General features: G+C 40.8%; 1 protein-coding gene across 1 annotated transcript in view; it reads right to left on the minus strand.

Annotated features, from left to right (window-relative positions):
* Window positions 1-20,771, minus strand: part of COL19A1 (collagen type XIX alpha 1 chain) — a 488,172-nt gene that overhangs the window by 403,959 nt on the left and 63,442 nt on the right. Inside the window, exons 5-6 of the mRNA XM_042253848.2 lie at window positions 3,367-3,490; window positions 1,629-1,904 (exon numbers count right to left, since the gene is read on the minus strand). Coding sequence (XP_042109782.1) covers window positions 1,629-1,904; window positions 3,367-3,490 — 400 coding nt within the window. The remainder of the gene's footprint in view (window positions 1-1,628; window positions 1,905-3,366; window positions 3,491-20,771) is intronic.

Here is a 20,771-nt window from a genome sequence, read left to right on the forward strand (position 1 = left end):
TGACCACAGGAAAAACCATAGCCTTGACTAGACGGACCTTAGTCGGCAAAGTAATGTCTCTGCATTTGAATATGCTATCTAGGTTGGTCATAACTTTTCTTCCAAGGAGTAAGCGTCTTTTAATTTCATGGCTGCAGTCACCATCTGCAGTGATTTTGGAGCCCCCCAAAAAAAGTCTGACACTGTTTCCACTGTTTCCCATCTATTTCCCATGAAGTGATGGGACCAGATGCCATGACCTTCTTTTTCTGAATGTTGAACTTTAAGCCAACTTTTTCACTCTCCTCTTTCACTTTCATCAAGAGGCTTTTTAGTTCCTCATACTGCACATACTCTATGAAATTTATGGCACATACTCTATGAAATTATAACTAGTGAGTCTACCAATATTATTTTATAACTAAGGATTCTGAGACTTAGAAAAAATAATAGGAACAAGATAAATTACCAGGTCAAAAAAGCTAAGAGGATGAGCTACAATTTAAAACCCCATCTTTCTGATCCTCAAGCAAGCTCACTCTCTCTGATGCCAAAATGTCCTATCTCCAGAACTGGCCTCTGCTCTATCCTATTTTAATAATCATCAGTGAACCCTAGTTAAGACATTCTCACTGGTTTGTTCATTGTCTCTAAGAGAAGACAGTTTAAAAATAATATTTTACTTGAGATATATACATATGTAATATCTGTCTATATATCTATCCGTCATCTATCTCTGATGCCTTCCACAGAAACTTTTAAAAATAATATGCTAGCGAAACATGTACTTGCACAGAATCATACTTTTTAAATAAAACCTAACTGTGAAGTGCTTTGTGTTAACAATTCCTTTTGGTGGTCTGCTCTCAGATTATTTGTATGGGTTTTCCCATCATTCCACCCATAAGAACACATGAAGTCATCAAATTTAGATATACCTCCCCTCCCCTTTTATCCAACAGAACTCTGAAAAACCATTATAAATTAATGAAAAATAGTCTGCAATACAAACACTTATGAATCTGAGGATGAATAAATAGCCTATTGTTCTTGAATGTAAACTTCAGATAATCTGGAACCATTTAACTTCATCTTTTTCCAGTCTTTCTATTCAAAGCATATGAACTTGGATCAAACTTAGGTATATGTATGTGTTAGTCGCTCAGTCATGTTTGACTCTTTGCGACCCCATGGACTGTAGCCTACCAGGCTCCTCTGTCCATGGGATTCTCCAGGCAAGAATACTGGAGAGGGTTGCCATTCCCTTCTTCAGGGGATCTTCCCAACTCAGGAATCGAACCCAGGTCTCCTGCATTGCAGCCAGATTCTTTACCATCTGAAGTACCTGGGAAGCCCAGATCAAGCTTAGTTTTGTATAATATTTTCAATTTTTACTAACATTTAATTTCAATAACTTTATTTTAAGGCACTACCTAGTTCATTCAAATTCACAGGCTAGAGAAAAATAAGTGAAAACAAATAGAAAATAACATATGTGAAAATATGACTGGAAATACATCGCTATGCTTCACACATCTGATAGCAAATTAAGCAGTGTTGAGAAAGAAATATCTTGTATAGCTATTAAAGGCAAAAGGTTTTAATAAGACATTTTCTTTAAATTTATAAGTTACTAGTTCACGACTCACATCCACAGGTTTGCCATCTGAAGCTCGGGCAGCAATAAGAGTCCTTCCACGGAAGTCCACGGTGCCCTTTCTGTCAGTATGCCGACTTGCAACTAAGTTACAGTCCACATAGAGTGAAATGGCCTGGGATTGTATACCAAAGCCAAGTTTATGCCACTGACGATCAAACAAAGGACGGAGTTCTTGATTTTTAAAAATGTAGTTCAACACATCTCCCTCGGCAGCTTGGAACATCAACTCCACCGCCTTCCTTCCACCATCAACTATTACAGAAACCTGCAAAAATGCAAAGTATCTTTAAATGTTTGAAATTCAGTTTTAAAAATTATTAAAAATACAAATAAAAACTCAAGTTTCACGTTAGTAGAACTGGGGCACTCAGTAAAATGTTCTAAATGACATTTGTTTCCATCAGATTTCTTAACATAAAAGAACAGTAAACGTCCAGCTACAAAAATGATTTAAATATGTGGTATTTGGTGAGTGTAGTATGCTCCTTTTGTAAGAGGACATCTAGGAGTATATATGTGTGTGTGTGTATATAAAAAACTCTGTATAAGTAATTCAAGAATTAAATGTTACTAATTTAAAAAGAATAAGAGATGATCACTTCCCTTAGCATGGAAACTGAGATCAACCTCTTTAATCTTTGATGATTTGCATGGTGCAGAGAAAATACATTTTCAGAGTGCATATTCTTCCTGTTCAAGTCATATTTCCATCATAAAACTGTGACTATAATAACAGATATAAAAGATCAGTAAAATGAAAAACATTATATTGTAGTGGGTTTTGCCATACATTGACATGAATCAGCCATGGGTGTACATGCGTTCCCCATCCTGAACCCCCTTCCCTCCTCCCTCCCCACCCCATCCCTCTGGGTCATCCCAGTGCACCAGCCCTGAGCACCGTGTATCATGCATCGAACTTGGAGTGGCAATCTATTTCACATATGGTAATAAAAACATTCTGATGGATATGTACAGAAATAAACACAGATAGATGATGCCCATCAGTAACCGTGATGTTTACCTTCACTCCCTGGAGTACCTGCTCCCTTCCTTTCTGACCAACCTCTCTCACAAGTGTTCCTAGATCCCTGCTCCCTTCATGGCCCATCTGGGGGCGTTGTCTCTTCCACACGCCCACAGTTCTCACCCAACTCCAAACTGTCCTCAGCCACCGCTACCCTGCGATCGTGCTCCAATGTGGCATCCCCAGACCTTAGGCTCCCTGAGAACAGGAATCATGCTTTGCCAATTTCTTATTTTGTCACTAACTAGCATCTAGCATGTGTTCAATTATTTTCTATTGATGGAATCAATATTTATATCTCATTCCCTAATTCATTAGGGACGTCAGATGAAACAATTAACAGCTTTTAAATATATAATAGGAGATATCAGAAATGATAGGAGATAAAGTTGTTAGTGAGATGCACGTGGTGTCAATGAAGCAGTTGTAAAGAAAGGGCAGTCAGTTTGAGTGTCTTCAGACAAAACAGGAATCCAGAAAAAAAAAAAAAACAAACAAACTCTAATCTTGTCTCTCCCACCAGGCTAGCCAATTATGTATCTCAGTGAGACACCACCCACCACCCCGAACTCTAAGAATACTTGTATTTCCTGTGGATGATTCCTCTAAAAGAATACTCCGATATGAGGTCTGCTCCCAAATTTATTTCCAGTTTCAAGAGAGAACACTCATCAGCATACTTCTCTGGTTCCGCCCTTACCTGTGGCATGTTACGCTGGTTTAAAACCTGCCACAGGAACCACCGTTCCTTCTTTGAGTTCCTTCGCACCCGAAACATGGCAGCTATGGCGAACTCCTCAGGAAGACCTTTGGGAAATATCTTACTGTGGGAGGAAAACAAAGAACCACTGTGTGGAAACTGAAGGAGGCAAGGACAGAATATCTCAGTGTGAAGGTTTCTACAACTCAATATCTCAGCTGCATTTTCTCAATGAATTTATAACTCATTACAGCTATCTACCTAATGAATACGGAAACAGTCACACCTGCAGTTACCTATGGTATTTTTATCCTGTTCTGTCTCTTTTTATACATTTCCTGATAAAGTGTTGCTAAAGCTTGAGGTATGTAAAAGTGAGCAACTTTCAGACTGTTGTACTGTGGGGTGATATTCCTTTACTCAACAAGATATTCCCATAGAATCTTGGAATTCACTGTAGTCTTGCAGACAGTAGACACTTATAAAGAAAATAAATAATACCTTGGTTTTATCAGTAGAGAGAAGTACAGGGGATTTTAAAGAGCACTATTAACAATTACATGTATATTATTCCAAAGAAGTTTCACCACATTAAACTCTTGCAAAATAAATTCCTAATTCTGACTTTCTAGGTATCAATTTAAGACTGAAACTAAATATCATAAAGGCATTTTAGTTCATTTTTTTATTCTTACAGGAAATAAAATTTCACAAATTCTTCCTAGGTAGCAGAGAGAAGCCTAAAGACAGTCTAAGTATACTTTTGCCTCAATCTTGTTTCAAAATACTGGTCTCACTGGATCTGTGAAGAAACTTTGGGGAAAAAATTCACAGTGAACACACATCATATTTAGATTTTCATTGGAAAACATGGAGAAACACATTCCTTCATGTTGACTTTTAAACTTATCCACATTGTATATAAACACTTTGCAAGGCAGGAATCTTGCTTTTCTTTTAAAAAATCATGAGTAGCAGATACAAATTCTCTCGAGGCTTACACAGCCAGAGGTTGTTTATATAGATAAAATATCATATATTGAGATAGTAACTACTAACTGGGACTTCCCTGGTGGCTCAGATGGTAAAGAATGTGTCTTCAGTGCAGGACACCTAGGTTCAATCCTTGAATCAGGAAGATTCCCTGGAGAAGGGAATGTCAACCCACTCCAGTATTCTTGCCTGGAGAATTCCATGGACAGATGATCCTGGTGGGCTATGGTCCATGGGGTTGCAAAGAGTCAGACACTGGGAATATCACACGAAGCTCCACTGAAACTGCCAACCAAACTTATGCAGAATTCTGAAACTTTGGTTTTACACTTTGTGTTAGAGACAAAGTCACATGTAGTAAGGAAATCAGGAAAAAATATGAAAAAGCTATGCTGGCCTAAAGTTCTTACTTGGTTAAATACACGTACACGCATATTATGCATATATGTATATGTTCATACATGTGCACAAGCATACCTCAGGAACATTTCAGGTTTGGTTCCAGATTCCTGGAATGAAGTGAATATCACAGTAAAGTGGGTCACACAAATTTTCTGGTTGCCTAGTGTATGTACAAGTTGTATTTACAAAATACTGTATTATATCTGGCATTCTATCTAAAAATGCACATAAAATGTTATTGCTAAGAAAAAATGCTAGCCATCATCTGACAACACACATATGTCACAAACCTTCAATGTGGAAAAAAAGAAAAACCAGCAATATCTATGAAGACAGGAAGGTGAAACACAATAAAAGGAGGTTGGTCTGTATATAGACAGATACAGATATAAACTCTAGTTTAACCTTCTTCACTAATCTGCTTACCCCCAGCCTGGAGGCTATCTGGCTCTCTTGTCTGGCTGGATGATGAATGAGGAAGTAACGCAGAATCTCATTTTCATCACACACATGTGCACGTGCACAAGCGCACACACACACACACACACACACATCCTTTCCAGCGTCCACAGAGGCTCCTTGATTCCTCCCTGGGCTGAGCCTCTCCCGGTGCCTGGGGAAGCACCCTGGCCTATGTGCCAACAGTGCCCACCTAGCAGTTTCCTCCTCTCTGTGCTTGTGACTCCACTGCTTCCTGTCTTCCAAGAATGTATCATCTCTTTCTCTGTTGCTTCATCGCCCATTCTACAGCCATTTTTGTACTTTAGATGTTCAAACTCCATTTATGTCTCCCACCTCTCCCTCACCAATACCCCTCTTATCTTCGTTTACAAATATATGCATATATTCATCCTCTTCCCTGCTGTAAAACAGACAAAGCTCTCTCCATCCTCACTACAGCATTATATTAATGTTACCTGTATATATCCATCAAACCTCGTAAATGAGTACTGGGAACACCTACACTGTCATAGGCCTCAGTTGTCAGCTGTCCTGCAATCTGGGAGCATCGCTCTCTGCTCTCATGAGGATGCTCAGCCCACTCCTTTCCACAATGACCATCATGTGATATAGCCTCACCAAATCAGCAGGTTGCTGTGTTTTCAGCCAAATCAAAGGACTCTCCTCAGTGAACCAGCAAGTGGCAGCAACCTTCTGAGGTGAGCTCCAGAGGAGCTGGAAGCTGCCGCATCCACCAACGGCAAAAACAGACCAGCCTGTTCATTCAACTGCCATACAACCCAGCAGTCCCACTGCTGGTCATACACAATGAGGAAACCAGAACTGAAAGAGACGCATGTACCCCAGTGTTCATCATAGCACTGTTTACAATAGCCAGGACATGGAAGCAACCTAGATGTCCATTGTCAGATGAATGGATAAGAAAGCTGTGGTACATATACACAATGGAATATTACTCAGCTATTAAAAAGAATGCATTTGAATCAGTTCTAATGAGGTGGATGAAACTGGAGCCAATTATACAGAGTGAAGTAAGTCAGAAAGAGAAACACCGATACAATATATTAACACACATATATGGAATTCATAAAGATGGTAATGATGACCCTATATGCGAGACAGCAAAAGAGACATAGATGTAAAGAACAGACTTTTGGATTCTGTGGGAGAAGGAGAGGGTGGGATGATTTGAGAGAATAGATGATTTGAGAAACGTGAAGTAGATCACCAGTCCAAGTTCAATGCATGAGACAGGGTGCTCACGGTTAGTGCACTGAGATGACCCTGAGGGATGGGATATGGAGGGAGGTGGGAGGGGGGTTCAGGATGGGGGACACATGTACACCCATGGCTGATTCATATCAATGTATGGCAAAAACCACCACAGTATTATAAAGTAATTAGCCTCCAGTTCAGTTCAGTTCAGTCGCTCAGTCGTGTCTGACTCTTTGTGACCCCAATTATCACAGCACACCAGGCCTCCCTGTCCATCACCATCTCCCAGAGTTCACTCAGACTCACGTCCATCGAGTCCGTGATGCCATCAGCCATCTCATCCTCTGTTGTCCCCTTCTCCTCCTGCCCCCAATCCCTCCCAGTATCAGAGTCTTTTCCAATGAGTCAACACTTCTCATGAGGTGGCCAAAGTATTGGAGCTTCAGCTTTAGCATCATTCCTTCCAAAGAAATCCCAGGGCTGATCTCCTTCAGAATGGACTGGTTGGATCTCCTTGCAGTCCAAGGGACTCTCAAGAGTCTTCTCCAACACCACACTTCAAAAGCATCAATTCTTTGGCGCTCAACCTTCTTCACAGTCCAACTCTCACATCCATACATGACCACAGGGAAAACCATAGCCTTGACTAGACGGACCTTAGTCGGCAAAGTAATGTCCCTGTTTTTGAATATACTATCTAGGTTGGTCATAACTTTTCCTCCAAGGAGTAAGCATCTTTTAATTTCATGGCTGCAGTCACCATCTGCGGTGATTTTGGAGCCCCCAAAATTAAAGTCTGACACTGTTTCCACTATTTCCCCATCTATTTCCCATGAAGTGATGGGACCGTATGCCATGATCTTCGTTTTCTGAATGTTGAGCTTTAAGCCAACTTTTTCACTCTCCTCTTTCACTTTCATCAAGAGGCTTTTTAGCTCCTCTTCACTTTCTGCCATAAGGGTGGTGTCATCTGCATATCTGAGGTTATTGATATTTCTCCCGGCAATCTTGATTCCAGCTTGTGTTTCTTCCAGTCCAGCGTTTCTCATGATGTACACTGCATATAAGTTAAATAAGCAGGATGACAATATACAGCCTTGACGTACACCTTTTCCTATTTGGAACCAGTCTGTTGTTCCATGTTCAGTTCTAACTGTTGCTTCCTGACCTGCATACAGATTTCTCAAGAGGCAGGTTAGGTGGTCTGGTATTCCCATCTCTTTCAGAATTTTCCACAGTTTATTGTGATCCACACAGTCAAAGGCTTTGGCATAGTCAATAAAGCAGAAATAGATGTTTTTCTGGAACTCTTGCTTTTTCCACGATCCAGCGGATGCTGGCAATTTGATCTCTGATTCCTCTGCCTTTTCTAAAACCAGCTTGAACATCAGGGAGTTCACGGTTCACGTATTGCTGAAGCCTGACTTGGAGAATTTTGAGCATTACTTTACTAGCGTGTGAGATGAGTGAAATTGTGCGGTAGTTTCAGCATTCTTTGGCATTGCCTTTTTTTGGGATTAGAATGAAAATGGACCTTTTCCAGTCCTGTGGCCACTGCTGAGTTTTCCAAATTTGCTGGCATATTGAGTGCAGCACTTTCACAGCATCATCTTTCAGGATTTGAAATAGCTCCACTGGAATTCCATCACCTCCACTAGCTCCACCTCCATCACCTCCACTTGAAGTCAAGGCCCACTTGACTTCACATTCCAGGATGTCTGGCTCTAGATTAGTGATCACATCATCATGATTATCTGGGTCGTGAAGATCTTTTTTGTACAGTTCTTCCATGTATTCTTGCCATCTCTTCTTAATATCTTCTGCTTCTGTTAGGTCCAGACCATTTCTGTCCTTTATCGAGCCCATCTTTGCATGAAATATTCCCTTGGTATCTCTAATTTTCTTAAAGAGTTCTCTAGTCTTTCCCATTCTGTTGTTTTCCTCTATTTCTTTGCATTGGTCGCTGAAGAAGGCTTTCTTATTTCTTCTTGTTATTCTCTGGAACTCTGCATTCAGATGCTTATATCTTTCCTTTTCTCCTTTGCTTTTCACCTGTCTTCTTTTCACAGCTATTTGTAAGGCCTCCCCAGACTGCCATTTTGCTTTTTTGCATTTCTTTTCCATGGGGATGGTCTTGATCCCTGTCTCCTGTACAATGTCACGAACCTCATTTATAGTTCATCATGCACTCTATCTATCAGATCTAGGGCCTTAAATCTATTTCTCACTTCCACTGTATAATCATAAGGGATTTGATTTAGGTCATACCTAAATGGCCTAGCGGTTTTCTCTATTTTCTTCAATTTGAGTCTGAATTTGGTAATAAGGAATTCATGATATGAGCCACAGTCAGCTCCTGGTCTTGTTTCTGTTGACTGTATAGAGCTTCTCCATCTTTGGCTGCAAAGAATATAATCAGTCTGATTTTGGTGTTGACCATCTGGTGATGTCCATGTGTAGAGTCTTCTCTTGTGTTGTTGGAAGAGGGTGTTTGCTATGACCAGTGCATTTTCTTGGCAAAACTCTATTAGTCTTTGCCCTGCTTCATTCCATATTCCAAGGCCAAATTTGCCTGTTACTCCAGGTGTTTCTTGACTTCCTACTTTTGCATTCCAGTCCCCTATAATGAAAAAGACATCTTTTTTGGGTGTTAGTTCTAAAAGGTCCTGTAGGTCTTCATAGAACTGTTCAATTTCAGTTTCTTCAGCATTACTGGTTGGGGCATAGACTTGGATAACTGTGATACTGAATGGTTTGCCTTGGAGACGAACAGAGATCATTCTGTCGTTTTTGAGATTGCATCCAAGTACTGCATTTTGGACTCTTTTGTTGACCATGAAGGCTACTCCATTTCTTCTGAGGGATTCCTGCCCACAGTAGTAGATATAATGGTCATCTGAGTTAAATTCACCCATTCCAGTCCATTTTAGTTCGCTGATTCCTAGAATGTCAATGTTCACCCTTGCTATCTCTTGTTTGACCACTTTCAATTTGCCTTGATTTATGGACCTGACATTCCAGGTTCCTATGCAATATTGCTCTTTACAGCATCAGATCTTGCTTCTATCACCAGTCACATCCACAGCTGGGTATTATTTTCGGTTTGGCTCCATCCCTTCATTCTTTCTGGAGTTATTTCTCCACTGATCTTCAGTGGCATATTGGGCACCTAATGACCTGGGGAGTTCCTCTTTCGGTATCCTATCATTTTGCCTTTTCATACTGTTCATGGGGTTCTCAAGGCAAGAATACTGAAGTGGCTTGCCATTCCTTTCTCCAGTGGACCACATTCTGTCAGACCTCCAATTAAAATAAATTAACTAACTTTTAAAAGAAGTTAATATAAGAACTAGATGCACTTATCTCCAAATGGAATAACTTTGGGATTTGTACTGTTCACAGAACCCATTAGAAATTTCTCCTTTGAAATTCTAGAAATATCCCTGCTGTGAAAGCTTGCCAAATTTTTTGTTTGTTTCATTTTTATTTTTTGTCTCTGCCTTTAATTGGGGTGTTGTAAAACAATGAAATAAGGAAAAGATAACCCCCTTTTAAACTTTATTACATCCTTCTCACCCAGACATTGGCAAGCTGGTTATTTTGGAGCATGTGGAATATTGAAGCACTATCTGTCACTCTATACTTGCACTAAAAAGATGACCTCCTTCTCTTTCGGTTTCCACCATTCCTGTGCCTAAATCTCCTCTAGTAAGAAAACTGACAACCCTGGGCACTCTCTTTGTGCACCCCTCCATTGAGTGCCCAAGTCCCGAGCGCCTTTGAGCCACTTGAGGACCAGCTGTCAGGTGGGATCTGACAAAGATTTTAGGCCGAATCTTGGCCTTGGGAAGGATTCTTTAGGTAACTATTGAAGAAGGCAAGTTGAAAATGCTGTGGGCAAGGCCATGGTCACCATGAGGTCAAGTGACCCACCAGCACATTGGTTGCAGTGAACTGAATTCCGCAGGAAGATGTCACTGGGGTCACAGGAGAGGCTAGAGGTGCCATGGCAGCTGAAGGCTATGCAGAAGGCCTGGCTGACATACCCTGAGAAGGCCCTTTTACACTCGATGCAGACCGAGGAGGGAGCAATGATCGAGGGAGTGGAAGAGCAGGGTCTTTCCCAAGCTGCCCGGGGCAGAGACTGCGCTCAGGGAGGACTGGCCAGAATGGAGCGACATACGTCCGAGGGACAGGGCGCGTGGTGGTTCTGTGGGATGCCCTGGCGACCCAATCCTGGGGCTTGTCTCCTTCCTCCGCACTCCAGACCCGGCATGCTTGGGACGTGGGCTCTGGCCCCAGAGGACAGTGACCTGAGCCACTGTCCCCAGAGTCCAGCCCCAGAGAAGTGTGTCCCAGGGCGTGGTCCTTGAGCTCCTCCTCCCCACCCAAGCTCCCACATGGCAGGACTGCAGCCCCTGCCACTTCCCGCCCCCATGCACACCCAGGGTGAGTACCCCCTCCAGACAGCAATGCTGGAGTCCAGACGACTCAGAGTTCCGTTCCTCACTCTTCACCCAGGGACACTGTCACCCAGATGGCTAGCGGCAAGGGAGTGGAGCCGCAGGCCATTTCCTATGACTTCTGATGCAGAGTTCTTTCTGACTTGGAAAGTCATTAGGAGCTTGCAATCTTTGTGTACATGGCCATGTGCTGGTGGTTCTGCGCTGGTGCTGCCCAGGTAGCCTTGTTCACATCTAAGTAATGGTGCCAGTCACCTTAGCCACATAGTGACTGATGGGTGTCAGAGGGTGGCTGGGACCTTTAGCTCCCTGCACATCACCTATTCCAACACAGACTGCAGGGCTGTCACTAGTAAGCAGTCAGTAAGATTGCTGAAGAGACTGCAAGACAGTGGGAAGAATAAAAGGGGACACTCTATAGGGTCAGCTCTGGTCAGCATGGCTGCCCAATTGAAAAATCTCACCCAGAGTGAGGAGGACAGAAGGAGAGACCTAGCATCATGTTTAAGAACCCACACTGTTGACTTCGAAAGAGTCTGTTTCTGTTACTAGCTTCTGATCAGCACGATGGCAGATGTCTCTGTGCTGATCTGTCTTTAATGTCCTTTGAGTAAAACTAATCAAATCAGTCAAGAACCAACCCCCCTTCCCCCCACCTATGAAATAAATCATTCCCAATCACCTAACCCACTGGTCTTTTCTCAATCCTCACTATCCTCCATCCTTCTGAAGTTTTAAACACTGAAGACATCCTTCCCTCACTGATATAAACCAAGAGTCACAACCACATGGCTTTAGAGCCCAGCCAGGAAACTAGAATGTAAGCTTCCTGAGGTTCTTTGTCTATCCTATTCACCAGCATCTAGAATAGCAGGCAAGGTGGGTGCTCAGTAAATATTATTAAAGGAGTCAGTTTATGAACGTAATTCAGATTTAAATATCTGAAAACAAAAGCAACACATGGCCCCTTCTAAGTCTAGCTTTAGATTTTCTAGCATGAATAAAATTGTGCATATAAGAAATTTTCACTTTCTTCATAAGAATTCTATAAGAAAAGTAAATACAGAAAGTGAGTTGCTAACAGTATTGGTAGTTGTCCTCATGTAGAGGACACACATGTAGACTAAGGGAAATGTAGAGCCCAGCCCATCCACAGGAACAGTTGCTAATTAGCTTCAGCCAGCTCTTACCATATAGGGAAACAGGTCCAGTATTGCCAGTTCAGCCCACTTTTTTAAGACAAGCCAAAAACCCAGATTTGTTTTTCTGAAAAGCTTAGAGTTTTAATTTTGGCAACTATTTCTGATTGTTCATAAACACTGTCCAGACCAACATCGTGCAAAACCAAATCAACGACTGCTAGTTAGCAAAGTTTGGATATGCACAAATGTTTCTTGAATGCCCACAGAGGTTTATAAAGATGGTAAAAGGGAATTTCATGCCCAAATTGGTTTCAACGTGGAAGAAATGGACAAATTCTTAGAAAAGTACAATTTTCCAAAACTGAACCAGGAAGAAATCGAAAATCTTAACAGACCCATCACAAGCACGGAAATTGATACTGTAATCAGAAATCTTCCAGCAAACAAAAGCCCAGGTCCAGATGGCTTCACAGCTGAATTCTACCAAAATTTCGAGAAGAGCTAACACCTATCCTCCTCAAACTCTTCCAGAAATTGCAGAGGAAGGTAAACTTCCAAACTCATTCTATGAGGCCACCATCACCCTAATACCAAAACCTGACAAAGATGTCACAAAAAAAAGAAAACTACAGGCCAATATCTCTGATGAACATAGATGCAAAATCCTCAACAAAATTCTAGCAATCAGAATCCAACAACACATTAAAAAGATCATACACCATGACCAAGTGGGCTTTATCCCAGGGATGCAAGGATTCTTCAATATCCGCAAATCAATCAATGTAATTCACCACATTAACAAATTGAAAATAAAAACCATATGATTATCTCAATAGATGCAGAGAAGGCCTTTGACAAAATTCAACATCCATTTATGATAAAAACTCAGAAAGCAGGAATAGAAGGAACATATCTCAACATAATAAAAGCTATCTATGACAAACCCACAGCAAACATTATCCTCAATGGTGAAAAATTGAAAGCATTTCCCTAAAGTCAGGAACAAGACAAGGGTGTCCACTTTCACCGCTACTATTCAACATAGTTCTGGAAGTTTTGGCCACAGCAATCAGAGAAAAAGAAATAAAAGGAATCCAAATTGGAAAAGAAGTAAAACTCTCACTGTTTGCAGATGACATGATCCTCTACATGGAAAACCCTAAAGACTCCACCAGAAAATTACTAGAACTAATCAATGAATATAGTAAAGTTGCAGGATATAAAATCAACACACAGAAATCCCTTGCATTCCTATACACGAATAATGAGAAAGTAGAAAAGAAATTAAGGAAACAATTCCATTCACCATTGCAACGAAAAGAATAAAATACTTAGGAATATATCTACCTAAAGAAACTAAAGACCTATATATAGAAAACTATAAAACACTGATGAAAGAAATCAAGAGGACACTAATAGATGGAGAAATATACCATGTTCATGGATTGGAAGAATCAATATAGTGAAAATGAGTATACTACCCAAAGCAATTTACAAATTCAATGCAATCCCTATCAAGCTACCAGGCACATTTTTCACAGAACTAGAACAAATAATTTCAAGATTTGTATGGAAATACAAAAACCTCGAATAGCCAAAGCAATCTTGAGAAAGAAGAATGGAACTGGAGGAATCAACTTGCCTGACTTCAGGCTCTACTACAAAGCCACAGTCATCAAGACAGTATGGTACTGGCACAAAGACAGACATATAGATCAATGGAACAAAATAGAAAGCCCAGAGATAAATCCACACACATATGGACACCTTATCTTTGACAAAGGAGGCAAGAATATACAATGGAGTAAAGACAATCTCTTTAACAAGTGGTGCTGGGAAAACTGGTCAACCACTTGTAAAAGAATGAAACTAGATCACTTTCAACACCGCACAAAAATAAACTCAAAATGGATTAAAGATCTAAATGTAAGATCAGAAACTATAAAACTCCTAGAGGAGAACATAGGCGAAACACTCAGACATAAATCACAGCAGGATCCTCTATGATCCACCTCCCAGAATGCTGGAAATAAAGCAAAAATAAACAAATGGGATCTAATTAAAATTAAAAGCTTCTGCACAACAAAGGAAAATATAAGCAAGGTGAAAAGACAGCCTTCTGAATGGGAGAAAATAATAGCAAATGAAGCAACTGACAAACAACAAATCTCAAAATATACAAGCAACTTCTGCAGCTCAACTCCAGAAAATAAACGACCCAATCAAAAATGGGCCAAAGAACTAAATAGACATTTCTCCAAAGAAGACATACGGATGGCTAACAAACACATGAAAAGATGCTCAACATCACTCATTATTAGAGAAATGCAAATCAAAACCACAATGAGGTACCACTTCACACCAGTCAGAATGGCTGCGATCCAAAAATCTGCAAGCAATAAATGCTGGAGGGTGTGGAGAAAGGAACCTCCTACACTGTTGGTGGAAGGCAAACTAGTACAGCCACTATGGAGAACAGTGGAGATTCCTTAAAAATTGCAAATAGAACTACCTTATGACCCAGCAATCCCACTTCTGGGCATACACTGAGAAACCAGAATTGAAAGAGACACATGTACCCCAATGTTCATCGCAGCACTGTTTATAATAGCCAGGACATGGAAACAACCTAGATGTCCATCAGCAGATGAATGGATAAGAAAGCTGTGGTACATATACACAATGGAGTATTACTCAGCAGTTAAAAAGAATTCATTTGAATCAGTTCTGATGAGATAGATGAAACTGGAGCCGATTATACAGAGTGAAGTAAGCCAGAAAGAAAAACACCAATACAGTATACTAACACATATATATGGAATTTAGGAAGATGGCAATGACGACCCTGTATGCAAGACAGGGAAAGAGACACAGATGTGTATAATGGACTTTTGGACTCAGAGGAGAGGAGAGGTGGGATGATTTGGGAGAATGACATTCTAACATGTATACTATCATGTGAATTGAATCGCCAGTCTATGTCTGATGCAGGATGCAGCATGCTTGGGGCTGGTGCATGGGGATGACCCAGAAAGATGTTATGGGGAGGGAGGTGGGAGGGGGTTCATGTTTGGGAATGCATGTAAGAATTAAAAATTTTAAAATTTAAAAATAAAAAAAAAATAAAATCAGTAGAGGAAAAACATTCACAGAAAATAAAAGGAAATGATATAAATTGGGAGACAGTAGGTAAATACAGTGCCTGGACAAAATTAGAACTCAAGGTTATGAATGGAGAAAGTATTATTAAGAATGGGATCGCTTTTAAAATCCTATAACAGTGGGAAGGATTCAGTCCTTTTAAATCATTGAGCCTCGCTTTTTCATTATTTTAACATTATATATGGCTTACTCTGGAGAAAGTGCAGTTGAGAAAAATATGTATTGTTCTGTTGTTGGGTGGAATGTTCTACAGTCTGTTAGATCTAATTGGCTTGTAGATTTGCTCAAGGCTTCTATTTCCTTACTAATCTCTGGTCTAATGTTCTATTGATTTTTAAAATGGGGTATTGAAGTCTCCAACTATTACTGTTGAATTGTTTATTTCTCCCTTCAGTTCTGTGAGTTGACTTGGTGTACAGTATAAGTTATATAGTTGACGTACTGTATATCTTGCTTGCTTGCTTGCTAAGTCACTTCAGTCGTGTCCAACTCTGTGCGACCCCATAGACGGCAGCCCACCAGGCTCCGCCGTCCCTGGGATTCTCCAGGCAAGAACACTGGAGTGGGTTGCCATTTCACAGGTGTGCAATATAGAGATTCCCAATTTTTAAAGGTTATAATCTTATTATGGTTACTATTATAAAATATTGGTTATATTCTCTGTGTTGTACTTATTCTTATATAATAGCTTATTTTTTCCATTGCCGTCTTTATTTTTTATTTTATTGAAGTATTCTTGATTTACAATATGGTGTTAATTTCTTCTGCACAGCAAAGTGACACACTTACATATATATGTGCGTGTGTGTGTGTGTTATACAATATGTATATGTATTATACATATATTTATTCTTTTTCACATTCTTTTCTGTTATGGTTTGTCATGAGATACTGAATAGAGTTTCCGGTGGTATGCATTAGGACCTTGTTGTTTATATATCCTATATATAATAGGTTGCATCTGCTGGTCCAAAACTCCCAACCTTTCCCTCCCCTACCACTCATCTGCCTTGGCACTACAAGTCTGTTCTCTGTATCTGTGCATATGGTTTTATTTCATAGATACACTTATTTGTGTCATATTTTAGATTCTGCATGTAAGTGACATCATAAGGTATTTGTGGTTCTCTTTCTGACTTACTACACTTCAGTTTGGTTTAGTTCAGTCACTCAGTCGTGTCTGACTCTTTGCAACACCATGCACTGCAGCACACCATACTGCCCTGTCCATCACCAACTTCCAGAGCTTGCTCAGACTCATGTCCCTCGAGTCAATGATGCCATCCAACCACCTCATCCTCTATCACCCCTCCTCCTCCTGCCTTCAATGTTTCCCAGCATCAGGGTCTTTTCCAATGAGTCAGTTCTTTGCATCAGGTGGCCAAAGAGTTGAAGCTTCAGCTTCAGCATCAGTCCTTTCAATGAACACCCAGGACTGATTTCCTTTAGGATTGATTGGTTTGATCTTCTTGCAGAAAAAGGACTCTCAAGAGTCTTCTCCAACACCACAGTTCAAAAGCATCAGATTTTTGATGGTCAACCTTCTTTACACTCCAACTCTCACATCTATACATGACTACTGGAAAAACCATAGCTTTGACTAGATAGACCTTTGCTGGTAAAGTAATATCTCTGCTTTTTAATATACTGTCTAGGTTGGTCATAGCTTTTTTCCAAGGAGCAAGCGTATTTTAATTTCATGGCAGCAGTCGCCATCTGCAGTGAATTTTGAAGCCCAAGAAAATTAAGTCTGTCACTGTTTCTATTGTTCCCCATCTATTTGCCATGAGGTGATGGGACCAGATGCCATGATCCTCATTTTTTGAATGAGTTTTAAGCCAGCTTTTTCACTCTCCTCTTTCACTTTCATCAAGAGGCCCTTTAGTTCCTCTTAGCTTTCTGCCATAAGGGTGGTATCATCTGCATATCTGAGGTTATTGATATTTCTCCCAACAATCTGATTCCAGCTTGTGCTTCATTCAGCCCGGCATTTCACATGATGTACTCTTCATATAAGTTAAATAAGCAGGGTGACAAGATACAGCCTTGATGTATTTCTTTCCCAATTTGGAACCAGTCTTGTTCCATGTCTGGTTCAAACTGTAGCTTCTTTACCTACATACAGAATTCTCTTTAAGAATGTTCCACAGTTTGTTGTGATCCACAAAGTCAAAGGATTTTAATGTGGCCAATGAAGCAGAAGTAGATGCTTTTTTGGAATGCTCTTGCTTTTTCTATGATCCAGCGGATGTTGGCAATTTGATCTCTGGTTCTTCTACCTTTTCTAAATCTAGCTGGAACATCTGTAACTTCTCAGTTCATGTACTGCTGAAGCCTAGCTTGAACAATTTTGAGCACTACTTTGCTAGCATGTGAGATGAGTGCAATTATGTGTTGGTTAGAATATTCTTTGGCATTGCCTTTCTTTGGAATTGAAATTAAAACTGACTTTTTCCAACCCCGTGGCCACAGGGGAGTTTTCCAAATTTGCTGCCATATTGACTGCAGCACTTTCACAGCATCATCTTTTAGGATTTGAAAGAGCTCAACTGGAATTCCATCACCTCCATTATCTTTGTTTGCAGTAATGCTTCCTAAGGCCCACTTGACTTCACACTCCAGGATGTCTGGCTCTAGGTGAGTAATCACACCTTTGTCATTATCTGGGTCTTGAAGATCTTTTTGTATAGTTCTTCTATATATTCTTGCCAACTCTTAATATCTTCTGCTTCTGTTAGGTGAATACCATTTCTGTCTTTTATTGTGCCCTTCTTTGCATGAAATATTCCCTTGGTATCTCTAATTTTCTTGAAGAGATTTCTAGTCTCTCCCTTTCTATCATTTTTCCCTATTTCCTTGCACTGATCACTTAGGAAGGCCTTAAAAAAATTTTTTTTAATCTCTGCTGAATAGTCTTTGGAACTCTGCATTCATATCTTTCCTTTTCTCCTTTGCCTTTTGCTTCTCTTCTTTTCTCAGCACTTTGTAAGCCCTCCTCTGACAACCATTTTGTCTTTTTGCATTTCTTTTTCATGGGGATGGTTTTGATCACTGCCTCCTATACAATGTTATGAACCTCCATCCATAGTTCTTCAGGCACTCTGTCTATCAGTCTATCAGTTTGAATCCCTTGAATCTATTTCTCACTTCCACTATATAATCATAAGGAATTTGATTTAGGTCATACCTGAATGATCTAGTGGTTTTCCCCACTTTGTTCAATTTGAGTCTGAATTTGGCAATAAGGAATTTATGATGTGAGGCACAGACAGCTCCTGGTCTTGTTTATGCTGACTGTATAGAGCTTTTCCATCTTCGGCTGCAAAGAATATAATTAATCTGATTTCAGTATTGACCATCTGGTGATGTCCATGTGTAGAGTTGTCTCTTGTGTTGTAGGAAGAGGGTGTTTGTTATGTTCAGTGCATTCTCTTGTCAAAACCCTGTTAGCCTTTGCCTTGCTTCATTTTGTGCTCCAAGGCCAAACTTACCTGTTAATCCAAGTATCTCTTGACCTCCTACTTTTACATTCCAGTCCCTGATGATGAGAAGGACATCTTTTTTGGTGTTATTTCTAGAAGGTCTTGTAGGTCTTCATAGAACCGTTCAACTTCAGCTTCTTCAGCATTAGTAGTTAGGGCATAGGCTTGGATTACTGTGATACTGAGTGGTTTGCCTTGAAAACAAACGGAGATCATTCTGTTGTTTTTGAGATTGCACCCAGGTACTGCATTTTGGACTCTCTTGTTGACTTTGAGGGTCACTGCATTTCTCGTTAGGGATTCTTGCCCCCAGTGGTAGATACAATGGTCATCTGAATTAAATTTGCCCATTCTCATTCATTTTAGTTTGCCGATTCTTAAAATGTTGATGTTCACTCTTGCTATCTCCTGTTCGGCCACTTCCAATTTACCTTGACTCATGGACCTAACATTCCAGGGTCCTATGCAGTATTGTTCTCACAGCATTGGACTTTACTTCCATCACCAGTCACATCCACAACTGGGTGCTGTTTTCATTTTGACTCAGCCTTTTCATTCTTTCTGGAAGTATTTCTCTACTGTAGCTTATTGGGCAATCTGAGGAGTTCATCTTTCTGTGTCCTATCTTTTGCCTTTTCATACTGTTCATGGGTTCTCAAGGCAAGAGTACTGAAGTGGTTTGCCATTCCCTTTTCCAGTGGACCACGTTTTGCCAGAACTCTCCACCATGACTCATTCGTCCTGGTTGGCCTTACATGGCATGGCTCATAGTTTCATTGAGTTAGACAAGACTGTGATCCATGTGATCAGCTTGGTTAGTTTTCTGTAACTGTGGTTTCCATTCTGTCCACCCTCTGATGGATAAGGGTAAGAGGCTTGTGGAAGCTTCCTGATGGGAGGGACTGGCTGTGGGGGAATCTAGGTCTTGCTCTGATGGGTGGGTCCATGCTCAGTAAATCTTTAATCTAATTTTCTATTGATGGGTGGGGCTGTGTTCCCTCCCTGTATGGCCTGAGGCCAAACTATGGTGGGGATAATGGGGTTAAAAGGACATATAGAGTCATAACTCTTTCCAAAGGATTTATGCCAGGACTGTTGTATTAAATACCCTGACCCCATGGCAGATCACTGTTGACCCACATCTCTGCCAGAGACTCCTGGGCACTCACAGGCAAATCTGGCTCAGTTTCTTGAGGGATCACTGCTCTTTTCTCCTGGGTCCTGGTGTGCACAAGGTTTTGTCTGTGCCTTCCAAGAGTCTGTTTTGCCAGTCTTACAGAAGTTCTGTAATCAAATTGCACTGGCCTTCAAAGTCAAAGAACCCCTGGGGGTTCTTTGTCCCTTTGCAGGATCCCCAGGTTGTGAAATCTGTTGCGATTCCTATAACTTTTGCAACAGTGTGAGAACTTCTTTGATACACTTGTTTTCCAGTTTGTGGGTTGTCTGCTCAGTGGCTGCATGGTGGGGCTCACACGCCGCCCCTCCCAAGTGTGCTTCAGCGAGAGCTCCTGTCCCGCAGCAGACCACTACTGACCTGTTCCTCTGACGGAGATACTCAAACACTCAAAGGCAGGTCTGCTCAGTCTCCTGTGGTGTCCCTGGGTCCTGGTGCACACAAGGTTTTGTGTGAACCCTCCAAGAGTCTCTGGCGGGTATGGGGTTTAATTCTAAATGTGATTTTGCCCCTCCTAACATCTTGTTGGGGGTTTCTCCTTTCCCCTAGGATGTGGAGGATCTTTTTGTGGTGGAATCCAACATTCTCCTGCTGATGGTTGTTCGGTGGTTAGTTGCATTTTGGAGATTTCACAGGAGAATTAGCACACGTCCTTCTACTTTGCCACATGTGAGTTTGCTCAATTAGTATGATTTACTTCACTTAGTGTGATAATCTAGATAGGTCCATCCATCTTGCTGCCAAAGCAAAAACAACACCCAGTTGTGAATGGGACTGGAGATGGAAGCAGGGTTCAATGCTATAAAGAGCAATATTGCATAGGAACCTGGAATGTTAGGTCCATGAATCAAGGCAACTTGAAAATGGTCAAACAGGTGACAAGAGTGAACATAGACATTCTAGGAATCAG

Source organism: Ovis aries, chromosome 9, assembly GCF_016772045.2.
Source record: "Ovis aries strain OAR_USU_Benz2616 breed Rambouillet chromosome 9, ARS-UI_Ramb_v3.0, whole genome shotgun sequence".
In the NCBI taxonomy this organism is placed as follows: domain Eukaryota; kingdom Metazoa; phylum Chordata; class Mammalia; order Artiodactyla; family Bovidae; genus Ovis; species Ovis aries.